The sequence below is a fragment of the Centroberyx affinis genome, unplaced genomic scaffold, assembly GCF_046629955.1.
Source record: "Centroberyx affinis isolate AG114_WGS23_722 - 3 ecotype Tasmania unplaced genomic scaffold, CSIRO-AGI_Caff_v1 ptg000319l_1, whole genome shotgun sequence".
Classification (NCBI taxonomy): domain Eukaryota; kingdom Metazoa; phylum Chordata; class Actinopteri; order Beryciformes; family Berycidae; genus Centroberyx; species Centroberyx affinis.
In genome coordinates, this window is record NW_027278995.1 from 192,691 (window position 1) to 208,066 (window position 15,376).

Consider the following 15,376-nt stretch of genomic DNA (forward strand, 5'->3'; position numbering starts at 1 on the left):
CAGACAAGCAACAAAGAAGTGACAAAGAAAAGAGTGAGACGGTCCACTTATATAGACCTAGTAAACAAGTAAACAAAAACATAAATCTCGGCACAAAGCCAAACCCACAGTTCAGATTTCTTGACTCAAAGACAAAACCTCACCTAATATGGGACACACGGAAACACACGTATGAATAGCATAAACTATTATTCACCTATAAGAACACTCAAAATCATTTCATAACCATACATAGCATACATGCACTGATTACCTCACCATGGTATGTAGAGAAAAAAGACACTCTACTCTGAGAGCAAAGAACAAAAGAACAGAATGTGTTATTCATATAAAAAAACACAATATTCATTTTATTTCTTACATTAGTAACATAAATTTTTAAACAAATCTACATTATTGGGCTATTCACTTTTTACTTATAACATTAATGAATTGACCTTTTTTTCTTGCCCAGTTGTTATACTGTATATTTAGTCATTATTTGCACCCAGCCACTTCTCCACTGGACCTCCATGATGGCGCCGGCTGTCGTTGCGAGGAGATTAGTGACATTTCTGCAAAGCCGCTGTAGTCCTCTCCTTCTTATCCTCCTAGCTTCATACTGGGCTCATGCATCATGATTGGTTGATTAGATCAGCTAATTCACTGCATGCCCTCCAGCGTCAGTCCACCGGTCCTCATCCTGTTTCGCAAGCTTCTTGGGAAATATCAGCTAATCTTGGTGTTGGCCTTGGCACGGTTTATCACACAGTTTCGTAAAATAACTTTCTTATCAGTGTTGGGAGTAGTGTTTGTGCAGGAAACGGCCTGAGCATGCAGGCAGTTTGAAATCAAGCGAGGATAATTACAGACCAGGGGTGGTGAGACCAGTAATGAGGCCCAGATTACACTGCAACCTGTTGTCCAAAGTGACACTGAGGTTATTGTGTGGGTTGAATATTTTTGGTGATATGGCTGTATAGATAGAGCAGCCAAATTGGATGCAGATGGTGTGACTGCTGTGGCGAAGCAAAGAGCCTCGTTCACAAACACTGACATTCGCTGCCAAATTGTTTTGCGGTTTAGATTGTCGTTGATGTTTCTTTGCTTGACTACAACTTATACAATGGTTGTTTCAAGCAAGCAGTCTGATTGGTTGATGACTAACAAGGCAGGGCAGCCTAGTTGTTAGAATGACTGTCCTGTAACTGGAAGGTCCCAGGTTCAATCCTCCCGAAAAACCAACATTGTGTCCATCAGTAAGACATTCAACCTACCGGCTCACTCTTTGTCACTCTGGATAAAAGCATCTGCTAAATGCCCAAAGTGTAAATTGATTGGAATCTGTTCTCATGTTAGATCTTTGGCCAATGAAAGCTTAATCTATAATTATCAGCCAAAAGATTGAATGAAATAAATGTCTCCCGCTCTGATTGGCCGGTCCGTACATTGTGTAACACTTAGATAAACACAAGACAGAAAAAAACTCTAGTTTCCCAAACACCACAGATTAAAAGTGTTATGTTTGATCACATATTTGTGTGTGTGCATGTGTGTGTGAGCATGGGAAGGGTCGACTTGGTTCACACCCCTCCCACCACTTTGTATGTGTGTGTGTGTGTGTGTGTGTGTCTGCAGACACGCATACAGGCTCATGTTCACATATTCATAGCAGGTTCCTTGTCTGAGCGCAGTGCTTCTACACGTATGAAGTGTCTTGTAACGGCGGCCCATGTTGCGTTCAGCGTCGTGACCTCTGACCTCCGTCCACAGGCAGGCAGGCTCTGAAACACATTCCCTCCGCCGCACTCTTTCTCACAGTTCTGTGGTTTCACAGTTGTTTGTGCATGTGGATCTTTTCAGAAGCTGCTCTCTCTCTCTCTCTCTCGTGTGTCATGTTTGCTCTGCATTAAGAGAAAAGAAATACTCATTTACTCAACCGTGGTGTGACTGATGGATATGCAGTGAAATTGAGAAATTGGAGAGTTAAGAAAATCTAAGTGTGTGTGCAGCAGGTGTTGGTCTGTCTGTGTGTCTGTTCACCCTGTGGACTCTGGTGGGAAGCACTGATGAAAAAGACTGAAGACCCTTCACACCTACATGCATTAACCTGCGTCCTGGGTGATCGGATTGGAATCAAATAACCTGCAAATGCGTAACACTCAGGTGTAAATGCACCCAAGACACTAGAGCTGCCGTGGTATAGATTTTTTTCCTTACCACACAAATTAGCGAAGCCATTCAAACCGTCGCGGTAACCGCCACAAAAAAAAGACTCCTAACTGCCGTAGTGCTGAGCCGGGACGTCCCGAAGCAGACTGGGTGGCTTTCACCGCATCATATAACGGGCGATGAGCGGTCCTAAGATGCGATGCTAGATTTGTTGTTTGTTTCCTTGCAGGACGTTGATTTTCTTGCTGCAGATGCGGCACACTGCCTCATCCAAATTCTTTGGCTTTCCCTCTTCATCAGGCTCAAAGCCAAAATGTTCCCAAACAGGAGAAGATCCACAACAAGAACAAGATCCATGTTTTTAGCCTTATTTTAGCCTTATTATTTAAAAAATAGTGTTGTATTTATTTCAGATCACATAACTTTTACAAGCAAAAATTGGAACATAAACTATAGGCCTAAAATAAACGGAAAAAAAAAACAGCGGTGAAGCGGTGATCAGCTTGACTGACCTGATTGCGTTACCGCGGTAATGCGGTAACCATGGCAGCTCTACAAGACGCACAGACTTTCTCCAGGTGGACACAGAAACATTTGGCCACATTGACAACAAAGTGTAAATGCAGTGCGTCTCTAATCCACATGTAGGAGCTACATAAACGGAAAATAACTTTTGGGCGCACATCCAACCAGTAAGCACATTCAAAACCAGACAGGGACGCAAAAACGGATTGTCAGTTTACTGGTGGATGGGGAAAAAGCGAGACGAGGAGTTTACTGTCAGTTTTAAATGATGTAAATATTAGGAGGTGAAGTGATGTGCGTGACAATCTGCGTTTTGGTGAAGGAAAGAGAGATCTGATTTCATTGTGTATATCGGAGATGCATATTAACACAGGGTGTAAATCTAATCCAGCAACATCAGATCTAGACACAGTCAGGATACGAGATGCATGTTAATGTCAAAGGAGATGATGGTTTAAATCTGATATGTTTCTGATATGGTCCTGCAATCCAAGCCTAATGAAAAATACACTAAATATACACAAAAACATATGAGAATAGTATGCATTCAATAGTGCAACAGTACATACAAATTATGCTGACAATTAACATTTACAACCAAGATGTAGCTGTGCAGTAAAATGTTTCATCAGCACAGCATGTGATGTTTCTGCTCACTATGAAGAAAGCAATACACATTAGAAGAGAAGAGGAGGGAAGAGAATTTCCCTACAGGGATCAATAAAGTATCACATTATTTTTTACATTTTTACTGCACTTTTGACTTTTCTCAGGATTTATGCAGATATGGCATATTCACTTTTGCTGCAGTTTTGATTCCAGAGTCAGAAAAATAATCTCTTTATTTGCCAAGAACAAAAAATGTACAGGAATTTGTTTTGATGAAATTGATGCAGAGGCAAGTCGACAGCTATAATGGAAACACAATATACATATCACTCTACATATCAATAAAAATACATACTATCTCTATGTCTCATCTTTTAAATCCCTTCTAAAAACACACTTTTACAGACAGGCTTTTATGTGAATTGCTCCTCTTATTGTCGTATCTCCATTTTATTTTTCGTTTTGTAATTGTGTTTCTCGTTTTATTACTTGCTCTTTACTTATTTAGTTGTTTATTACTGTCTCTTTAGGGGACAACTTGTATTAACCAGGCCTTCATGTGGTTAGACACATACTTTTTTATGTATATATCTGTTTTTAGTTGTATCTCTATTTTCCACTTGTATCTGTGCATCTCTTGTATTACCTTTTATTCCTATTTTTATTCATTTATTATTTTTTATCCAACTTTATTTTACTTTGTGGTACTTTTTCCATCACTGTCTCTTTGGGTTTGCATGTAAAGCACTTTGTAAACATTGATTTTACAAAAGTGCTTTACAAATAAAGTTATTATTATTATGTGCGACGTGGCACATGCTGGTTGCAGGTCAGCGGAGCGGCGTGTCACGAGGCCCGGCAGCTGCAGCCTGTTGTTCCCTCTGCAGCGCTGTAGTCAGCCTTTTGGTTTCTCTGCCGCCCAGCGCTGCCAAAACCTCCGGCTAGCTGCCGGACTGGAAGCAGGAACACGGTCTGGCTGAAAGACCGGCTCCAGCGGCCAAGAGTGATTAGCCGCAGACCGAATTGTTTCTCTCCTTCATCGAGCTTCTCCTCCTCCGCAGCTCTCCTCCTGCGGTTAATGAAACGGTTTAATAAATTAGTGGTGATTAATGTAGGGCAGAGTGGGAGTGTTTGCTGTAGGTAATGCTGGTGGTTGAGCAGTTTATTGAGCTTGTTTTACTGCTGCGTTCATTCTAAGTGGTTTTGGATAGCAGCTTCAGTTAAATACCTAGAATGTGAATGTGAATGTGGAAGTAAATGTGAAGTGGAGGCTGTCAGCAAAGCAAAAAGCATAATATACTAAATATTCTTGATTTGTGTTTAAGGGCCTGCTTTCATTACTGATACTTAGTCTTCTCTGTAGAGGGATTTCAGGTGACTTAATGCACCATCTGGCGGCCATGTTGGAGGTCCTTGGAGGTCCTAACACCACTGGCAAGATCAGCTGATTGTGTTTCTAAACGTACAACCTGTTTGGATCAACAGAATTGAACAGACGGTTCATTTTTGTCTGTTTTTCACTGGGAACTGATCATTTCATCACTGATCCATCTGATTGATTTAGTGTTTAGATAATGTCAGCTTGTTAGCTAGCTAACCATAGCATCTGGTCAGCTAACCATCACTGTCTTGTCGTTAACACATCTGATTAGCACACTAGCTAACGTATCTAGTAGAAGCTAATGTTAGCATGTTCACATTAACATCAGTGTGTTTGCTGGCTAGTTAGCTAGCTAACAGTTTGTTCAGGTTAACTGAGCTGACTCTTCTCAAGCTCCAACTCTTCATGTTTTGGAGTAGAGACTAGGGCTAAAGACAAGACAGTTTACTGTGTCACAGTAACCTACATTTGGAAACAAATCCACCTTATCACACTATTCACTTTTACTGAGAACGTTACTGAATGGATCTACAGCCACACCACAACAAGCTGACTCAGCTGCTCTCTGCTTCTAGCTGCTTCAGACACATTTACACTTTAGAGACAGTTTTCCATTGGACCTCCATTATGGCACCAGGAGACACTTCACTCCTCTGTAGCTGGGTGTTATTAAGCCTCATCTTACTGTGTTAAAAGTCAAGTTTCAAGTTTCAAGTTTTATTGTCACATCACAATTACAGCGAGTATAAAAGCGAGTGTGTCATTTTAGTTGATTGACATTTGAAGCCAGTGGAATCATCTCACCCCACTGGTTTGCTTTTCCTCTTGTTTTAAGAGAATTAGGACTCGATAATAAACTAAATGACTTGTTAGATGGATGTTTTCCACTCCTTCACGGCTGAACGCCCTCCACATTCCTCCCCGGCCTCCGACCTGCCGGCCCACAGGCGGAGGGTTGGGGGTGGGGGGGGGGGGGGATTACATTAGCAGATCCTTGTCTGATTTGTTTTTTTTTTCTTCTTCTCTTCTCTTTCTATTTAATTTTCTGTCCCGTAAGCTACTGGTCTCAGCCAGACGGGACCCCCCCCCTCCCTCCCTCCCCTTTCCAAATCCCCACAGCACACACACAACGAGACTCTCCTCCTTCGGTTACCTCAGGTGACGATTACCGCTCAGACCACACAGAGATGATGCACACACACACACACACACACACACACACACACACACACACCCCCACACAGTCCTTTACCCTCTCCTTCGACCCCCATGAAAGCCCATTTTAATCAGCGAGGGAGCTGTCTCCCCCGACACCTAATACCTCAGACAGGTTCATCTTGTTACCGAGCAAATAAATCCTGCTCAGGGTTCAGACGTGGCTTTAGAGGCCCGGGGCGCTTTCCTGTAGCGGGGCTGTGACTGTAATGAAAGCATACAGCGGCGGCGAGGCCTGCTCCGCCCCCCCCCCAACCCCCCCACCCCCCTCTTTTGTAATATAGCCATGAATACAAATGGCCCCGCTAATTCACTCCCAACTCATAACAACACTCATTTCCCTTTCTGCCAGAGGTCCTTTGGTGCCCCATCACTCTTCCAGCTCCACGTTTCGGTGCTTTTCCCCCCCGTTACAGTTCGCTTTCCCATGGGACCGTTCTCCGAAATCCTGAATGCAATCACCGTTTAGCGGCTAAACATTCTCTTAATTCGTTTTGCCAGTAGATCTGCTTTAGTTACACCCTCTCCTGTTTGGATTCCAGACGTGTAATTCAAATTAATCTCCTAGTCTCTCTCTTGTTATTTTTGAGTCGGTCGTTTCTACGTGACTCTCTGGTCCCTCGCAGATGAGATGCGAATGCGTTCTGGAGGCGATCCAGACTCAGGCGGGCCCTCTAACCGGGCCGCCGCCCAGGACCTGAGCCGCTGCCAGGCCCCCCCCCCCCCCCCCCACCGGGCCTGGAGCCACAGCCACGACCGCGAGGACGGCTGCAGATGCAGGCAAAGGGAACCCAGCATGATGCCATCCCAGACTCCTCTTCTGCACACACAGAGAGGAGAGAGGAGGGTTCTTCACGGGTTCTTTGGTTCAGGAGGCGGTTCTATGTGAAACCCGAATTATTATTGTTAGGATGAAGAAAAACAAATCCAGACCCAGTGTGGTTCTTCAAAAGTTCATATACAACATGTGTTTCTGACCATGCACTGTGATTGGATGAGAGGCCTTATAACCTGCAGTATGAAGCATGAACTTGACTTTGCAACTCAAATGGTATCACTCCGCCTTGTTGTTTCTCATTAATGATGTTTAGTGTTTAGCAACAGGGAACTACTTTTTTTGTTGCTGCAGCAGTGATTCTCAACCTTTTTCATATCAAAGGACCCTAATTTAGTCCACATTAGAACCACGGACCCCCATTTGATGAGATTTTGTCTCTCGGACCCAAATCTGAGAATATTTTTTTTGTCAGATATGATTTTGTATGACTATCTGTATTGAAGCTAGAGAGATAACAGAGAAACTATGATCAGAACAGTCATTCTTCTACATTCTCTAATAGTGTTCACTTATTGTAAATGAAATAATGCTGAAGTTTAACAATTCATCAATTTGCTGGGGACCCCCTGGAACCTCCTCAAGGACCCCCCTGGTGGTCCCCGGACCCCGTGTTGAGAACCACTGCTTTAAAGGATCATAAAGAGTCTATGAGGAACCGCACCTAACACCAAGAAAAAGGGTTCTGCTGTGGTACAAGGCTAAATAAGAATTTCCTGTCGCTGTATAAAACCCTTTTTGTTCGGCGTGCAGCTGTCCTCTGAACAGGAAACAGGGAAGATGATGTTTCTCTCTGAGGTGCGTTTTTGCTTTTCGCTGACGGCGAGCCAGCGGGACACAATGTGCCATTGTGAGCGAGCGCCGCGCCGATCCTCGGTATGTTCTGACTGACATTTGTGGCGTTCCCGGCGAGGTCCGAGCCCCGAGTCCGCTTATCACCGAGAGGCGGAGCGATGGCGGGGAGATAACGCCGCGGCACGAGGAGGACAAACGCTCACCGCCGCTCAGACTCCCTGTGGAGCTGTCAGAAGGTCAGAGGTCCGCTCAGATAAATGGATCTGAAGAACAAAATGGCAGCTTATTGTCCCGGATTTGAATAGTTTCCCGCTCTAGGAACACTGATGAAAACATGCTGTTGGCACCAGTCCCTCTTGTACAGTACAGTGAAAAGCTGTCAAGTTTTTTTTTTTTTTTTTTTCATATGTTTATTGATTCTTTTTCAATAATAACAAAAAAACAATGCACAGCACAACAACACATTGCACATCTGGAGACAAGGGAAAAAGGAAAAAAAAACAATACACATAGCACATCCATACACCTACACTGAGCACACACACACACACACACACACACACACACACACACACACATGATGCAACATCAAGCATAGTCCTCGAAAGGCACAGACGGAGTGATGCAAACAAACAAATACACAAAGACAACCAAAAAACATAAAACAAGTTTCTCTTATTCTATAGGCCTACAGTTTCTGTTATTCTATACGGGTGACCATTGGTCAAAATGCATAAACAAACAGTCACCTTGCAGTCCCTATGTTCAATAAAATGTATAAAAGGGCCCCATATCTTTTGAAATACTTCCTGTTTATCTTTAAGTATATAGGTGATTTTCTCCAAGGGTTAGGGTTAGAGATAGACAAGCTGTCCAGTGATGTTCTCTTGTCTCCAGACCTATCAGATTCTTTCATGATATTTTTAGTCAAATTCTCTCACTGCACTGAGCAGATAATCTGCTGGTTTCAGTAAATTTCACTTGATTCATGCCAATATGACTTCTGCTTTCAAGAAATCATCATAAAACAATGAAGAAAATCTGGAGGCAAGAAACTTTCTCCAAGACAATTTCACTTTTACCAAGAAAATGTCCTGAAACAAGTTACATTCTCCTGGGAAAAAAAAGTTAGATTTGTTGAAACCGGTAAAGTGAGATGACTAACTAAAACCAGCTTGATAAGTCCGGAGACAAGATCAAATAATTGAACAAGTCTTTGCGGTGTAGGTGTTATGAAGCAGATTGCACATGGATCCTTTCTCTTCTCGTTTTCCTGATCCGTCACCTTGTATTCCCACACCGGTCGCTGCCGTCAGCCTTTATCGCACCGCTGATGAACCATTCAAAGGTCGCATTAGCATATCGCCCGAGAAGTGATGACTCGCTGGGGGCCGGAGGGACTCGGATCGTAAAGCGTCTTCGAGGTTAGGCCCCGGAGCCGCGAGGGAGCCGCGAGGGAGCCGGGCTGCGGCCGGGCGAGTTCCGAGCGAAGAGACGGAAAACAGGAGTTAATGGGCGGCGAGCGGCGGGTTAGCGGTCTGTCGGTAGAAGGGCACCGACACCGTTAACCACCAGAACCGTCCTGCTGAGTCGAATGTCTTCTGCAGCTGGAGTCTCTGTGATGCCGAGGGAGTGGAGAGGAGCAGTCGACCTGTTTTTACACATTTCATATATTCTGTATTTCACAGAACGATTGATCAAAACGAAAAGCACTCGCTTCCTCAGCAGCACTTCCTGTAAGTCTGCCCAGATACTGAACGGCTCCCCAGTCATAGATCAGCACCTTATGTCAATTGACAATGCAGTTAGACAATAGTCTTTTAATGCAGTGATTCTCAACCTTTTTCATATTGAGAACCCCTAATTTAGTCCACATTAGAGCCACGGACCCCCATTTAATGAGATTTTTTCTCTTGGACCCAAATCAGATCATATTTTTATTGTCAGATATGATTTTGTCCAGAACTCCATGACTGTCTGTATTGTAGGTAGAGAGATAACAGAGAAACTATGATCAGAACAGTCATTCTTCTACATTCTCTAACTGTGTTAACTTCTTGTAAATGAAATAATGCTGAAGTGAACAATTCATCAGTTTGCTGGGGACCCCCTGGAACCCCCTCAAGGTGGTCCCCGGACCCCATATTGAGAACCAATGTTTTAATGCACCGGTCACTTTACCCCATCACTGTACCAGATCTCTTATTATCCCTCTAAGCTACTTGGACTTTATTCTTGCACTTTTGGGGTTTTTAAGTCTTACATCCGTACTTTTTTATTCATGGTGTGTGTGTGTGTGTGGGGGGGGGGTGTCATGTGTTTTTGTCATGTGTTTTTTCATGTGTCTTTTATGTTATATTATGTTTGAGGTCCTTGTTGGTAATGTTGTTCTGTTATGAGCAGAAAACATTTTCTACTGACACGGGTTGTGACTCGACTGATAAGAGCATAAATTGACAGCAATCTGAAACATGCACAGATGCAAGATGCCTGAATTTAACCTGAAAACATAATTGGGGTAAAAAAAAAAAAAAAACTGCAGTCCAGCTGAATTTCATGTCTTAATGTCAGATGTGTGCAGGTTTAATGGAGACCTCCTGATGGGCCGCTTGGCCCTGATCCCAGAACAGTTTGTAATGGGACGGATTAGGTGTTAATTGGATAGATGGTCCAAAAAGATTAGAGATTTCTTCACTCCTTCAGCTGCACGGCCAGAGAATAACAGAGAATAACAGAGAATAACAGAGAATAACAGAGAATAACAGAGAATAACAGAGAATAGCAGAGAATAACAGAGCTGTTCAGTGGAGACAGAGGCGGAGTGATGATGTGCTGACAGGGCGGTCGGGTGTAAGCTGAAGCAAAAAAGAAAGTTTCTTCTTTTATTGAGTGGCTTTGTTGTCAGGTTAAAGGTTAAAGGTGTTCGGTCCATATCATCTTTCCACCTGTTCAAAAATACCCTGTCTTCTTATTATAGGATCAGTTGTACATGTCCATAATAACACCTCTATAAGTTTTATAACTTTATTACTTAATGCTATCACTGACATTAATACTTTAATACTTTTCTATAATCTATGAATGAATGATCCATTTTTCATGCTCTGCTTGGATTATGATCTCCTGATTTTGTATGTCTTATTATTTGATATTTATTGTTTTGTTTTTTTTTGTTTTTGTTTTGTTAAATATTTTGTCTAATTATGTTTATATTGTATTTTTGTCGTTAAGGACCCCCTTGAAAACGAGATGGTACATCTCAAGGGGTTTTTCCTAATAAAGAATTTCCATTAAACAGGAAATACAAACTAGCTCTTATTTGTTTTGGACACACAGCCTCTCACAAGTTGCAGTGTATGTAGATTTAAAGCTGCAGCTTATTTCTGCCTCAAATGTTTTTTTAGAAACACATTTCGGTGAACTATTTTCATAATATAAGAGAAAGTTTCCAAACGAGCCGCCATGTTTTTCCAGTTTGAAATCCGGGGGCAGACGGCCCAACGAGTGACACTGTTCATCCAATCAGGTGCAGCCAGGAAGTGTTTATTTTTGGTCTGTAGTAGGGCTGAACAATTAATCCAAATTTTATTGAAATCGCAATATGGCCTACTGCACTTTTCAAATCGCAGGAGGCGCGATATTTGTTAAAGGTGAAATGTGTCAAAATATCATTTTAAAGTAAATATTGTGGTGCTGCAGAGATGTCCTGGCCTACACATCATATTCTACAGACTTAAGAAAACATCTTTGTTTGGTACAGATCCCCGCAAAAATCACACCATAATCATTTTAATACGTTTTTCAATGAAAATGAGAATAATGATGTAAAAATGATCATTCCCTCTAATATCGCAAATCATATCGCAATTGCAATATCAGTCAAAATAATCGCAATTAGATATTTTTTCAAAATCGTTCAGCCCTAGTCAGGGAGGAGAAACTCATCGCACCACCGTCAAGCGTCCGATATTGGGAAGGGATTTCTTAACTTGACAAAATCATGAGTACAAAATGTGTCTTCTCTGGTGTCTAGTTTGGACCAGTGTCATGTCTCACCCTGAAAACATGACGATGTTAAGTAAATTTCACCCAACAGCAGATCAAATCTAGTCCAGTACTCTTCTCCCCTTTCTTTCTGTAATCTTAAACTGAATGTCATACGTTCCATTCTGTATCTGCTGTTTACAATATCTGTCCATTGGTTCAGGGTGGGAGGCTCTTTAGGAAGCCAGCGTCTTGTAATTGCCTTCTTGCTTGCTACCATGAGAATTTTTAGTAAATATTTGTCTCTGATATCCAGTTCCTTAGATATGTTTCCTCAGTAGAAAGAGAGAGAGACAAGTGAACTCAATATCAAATCCTAATATACTCTTAGTGGCGGCTTGGACATGGGACAGGACCAGAAGATGTGGGTGTGGTCTGCCAGTAAGAGCCCACATTGTCTCCAGTGTTGGTTCTGAAGTCCAGTTTGTTTATTGAACAGTTCTTGAATTTGATGTCCAAGTGAGTTTGGGAAGCCTGCTGAAAACAAACCTTTCCAGGATCCGTTATCTGAAGTCTTTGTCCCCCTGTCTGTCCCCCTGTCCGTCCCCCTGTCCGTCCCCCTGTCCGTCCCCCTGTCCGTCCCCCTGCAGGTCCTTCAAGCCGGACTTCGTCCTGATCCGGCAGCACGCCTACAGCATGACCCCTGGCGAGGACTTCAGGAGCCTCGTCATCGGTCTGCAGTTCGGCGGCGTCCCGAGCGTCAACTCCCTGCTCTCCATCTACAACTTCTGCAGCAAACCCTGGGTGGTAAGAGATCCTCCTCCTCTCTCTCCTCCTCTCCTCTCTCTCCTCCTCTCTCCTCTCCTCTCCTTTCTCTCCTCCTCTCCTCTCTCTCCTCACTCCTCTCTCCTCCTCTCTCCTCCTCTCTCCTCTCCCCTCCCCCTCTCTCCTCCTCTCTCCTCCTTCCTCCTCTCCTCTCTCCTCTTCTCTCCTCCTCTCTCCTCTCTCTCCTCTCTCTCCTCCTCTCTCTCCTCCTCTCTACCCCTCTCTCCTCTCTCCTCTCTCCTCCTCTCTCCTCTCTACCCCTCTCTCCTCCTCTCTCCTCTCTCCTCCTCTCTCCTCTCCCCTCCCCCTCTCTCCTCCTCTCTCCTCTCTCTCCTCCTCTCTACCCCTCTCTCCTCCTCTCTCCTCTCTACCCCCCCCCCTCCTCTCTCTCCTCCTCTCTCCTCCTCTCCTCTCTCTCCTCCCCTGTCCTCTCTCCCCCTCTCTCTCCTCCTCTCTCCTCTCTCTCCTCTCTCCTCCTCTGTACCCCACACAGCGGTCCGGGCCGCTCCCCTCGGCTGCCTCTGGTGATTTATTTGGGCTATTAAAGGGAGCTGGACCACCTGTCTGTACCAGGAGACTTTATTCACTCTGCTCTCTGAGAAAACAAGAGAGGAGACTGAACCTAAAAGGGTACAAGTGCTGTTCTCACTATGAAACCAAATGTCCTTAATTTGATCCCTGAAATGTTCTTAATTTCTCATTACATAAACATGAGTTATCCATTAAAAATAACAGCTTTAATAAAGTAAGGTTAGTATCATGGGTTTATAAGGGATTTATTCAGGGGTTGATTCACAGAGACTCTAGAAATTAAGGGATTTTTCATGTCTTTTGTGCAGGTTTACAGGTTATTAATGAGTTATTAATGGAAAGTTCCTGTCTCCCTGAATTTTACATTCAATTATAAAGTAAGGAGTCAAACATTAAGAGGAGGTTTTGATGGGGTCTCCTCCATTAAGAACTCCCTTAACTCATTTCAAGGGGATTTTGTATGAATTAAGGGGTTAATTAATGTAAATGTAAGGGTATTTTAAGGGATTACTGGTTCATAGAGACTCTTGTCATCTCTACCTCTAAAGGAACACTGCTGTACCACAACTGACAAAAATGTATGAACTTTGATGCTTTGGTACAAAGACGTTCCCCCTCGAAAAGGAAGATATGTCACTATGGAGGTACCACTCAGAGACAAGAACCTTAAAGGAAAATTCCACCCTAAAACACTTAAACACTAACAGTTAAATAAAAGCTATTGGTGACTATTTGTCCACTGACAGGAGCAGAGAAATAGACCAGAAAGATTCTCGCTTTTTGTCTACTGGCAACAGCAGCTGTCACTACCACTATTCCTCTGTCCACCTAGATGTAAAAACCGTAGTGAAGTTAGCTTGATATTGGATATTGCATATTTGGTGGATATTCATTTTTCTACCTTCAATAAATTGTAAATCAAAGTAAAACCACACTGATGAATATGATTACTGGAAGAGAAAAAAACAATTTACAGTCACTGGTTTCAAAATATAGCCACGGCATACCCAATATAAAGCTAACTTCAGGCCCATTCTCTGGGGGTTGTTGAAAGGCATTCTGGGAAACGTAGGAAACCGCTAACTGAAGTAGAAGAAGATAAGGCAGGTTGAGAGAAAGTGGGTTCACCAGAAAAGTAAATGACACTTCATCACAAAATAACTCCTGGAGTGTGTTGAACATCACAGACTGATGAGATCTAACAGTATAAGAAGATCAGCGGATGGGATTTTGCCTTTAAGGACCATTGGTGATCTTTGTGACCTTTGGGTTCAGAAAGGAACCTGCACTGAACTGAACCCCTGTTTCTGTCAGCGTTGGGTCTAACAGCACCGAGGCGCTGAGCTGCGCTGGGTCCGGCTCACATTTCACCACCGTCTGAGAGTCCAGATGAAACATGTCCGGTCAGACCGAACGTCCCGTCCCATCCTCACCGAGACCGTCCGGCCGGTTATAAATGTAGTGCTGTGAACGTGGGCGGGACTTATAACGCTCTTATCTGTCCTCCTCTCTGTCTCGGTTCCTAAATAATGACGTCTTAATGTCTTGTTTGTTTCTGTTTGCAGTTTTCTCACATGATTAAGCTGTACCACTCCCTCGGCCCGGAGAAATTCCCCCTGAACGAACAGACCTTCTACCCCAGCCACACGCAGATGGTGAGTGCCTCACAGATATTATGTTTTCCACTTAAAGAGTGTAGAGAACAAAAACACATGTAGCTGCATGGCAGCAGTGGAACGGGTTCTGCTGCTTTGGTTAGTGATTCCGCCATTTTTTGACCGTTTCCTTAGCTACTTTCAATCAAAGTAAAGTTGAGTCTAAGAAGCCTGCAGACCAAATGTGGTGTCATTCTGACTCGTGGTTCATAAGAAGATGATTTTTGAAGGTTTTTCAAAAAATCCAAAATGGCGGAATTTTTTTTAGGGTCCTAGAGACAAAATTGTTTAGTATGATCAGCTACATAAGTGTACCAAGTTTTACATCTCTACGACTAACAGGACGGCGGGGCTGAGCCTTAGACTTTGGTAGCTATTACAGCGCCTCCTATGGGCCAATCTGTGCCATTTTTGTATCCCTGTGGCAGTTGAATTATGGGGAATGGACTCTTTATCATAATAATATAGCAACAACTTCAAAGGGCTGTAATTTACTCATTTCTCAACATATTATGTGGTTTGACAGGTCATTTTAATATGATATTTCTGAGGATCCTCACATATTTCAGGCTGACTGATTACTGTGGCTTGATTTTACAATCAGTTGAACTTTGGTACTTTCAAACAAAGTAGAGGTAGGTCTAAGAGGCCCCCATACCAAATCTGGTGCCATTCTGACTTGCTGTTTATAAGAAGAAGATTTTGGAAAGTTTCTCAAAAAATTTTAGGCAGACTTTATGGGTCCTAGAGGCAAAATAGTTTACCAAGTTTCACATCTCTACAAGATGGTGGGGCTGAGCCTTGGACTTTGGGAGCTTATTGCAGCGCCCCCTATGGGCCAATTGGTGCCATTTTTTGTTTCCCTGTGGC

The 15,376-nt window shown here is 43.2% G+C and overlaps 1 protein-coding gene across 1 annotated transcript in view; it reads left to right on the top strand.

The window, feature by feature from the left end:
* The window catches only part of syn3 (synapsin III), a 141,344-nt gene that overhangs the window by 46,317 nt on the left and 79,651 nt on the right, over nucleotides 1-15,376 (top strand). The window contains exons 5-6 of the mRNA XM_071515179.1: nucleotides 12,146-12,302; nucleotides 14,417-14,506. Coding sequence (XP_071371280.1) covers nucleotides 12,146-12,302; nucleotides 14,417-14,506 — 247 coding nt within the window. The remainder of the gene's footprint in view (nucleotides 1-12,145; nucleotides 12,303-14,416; nucleotides 14,507-15,376) is intronic.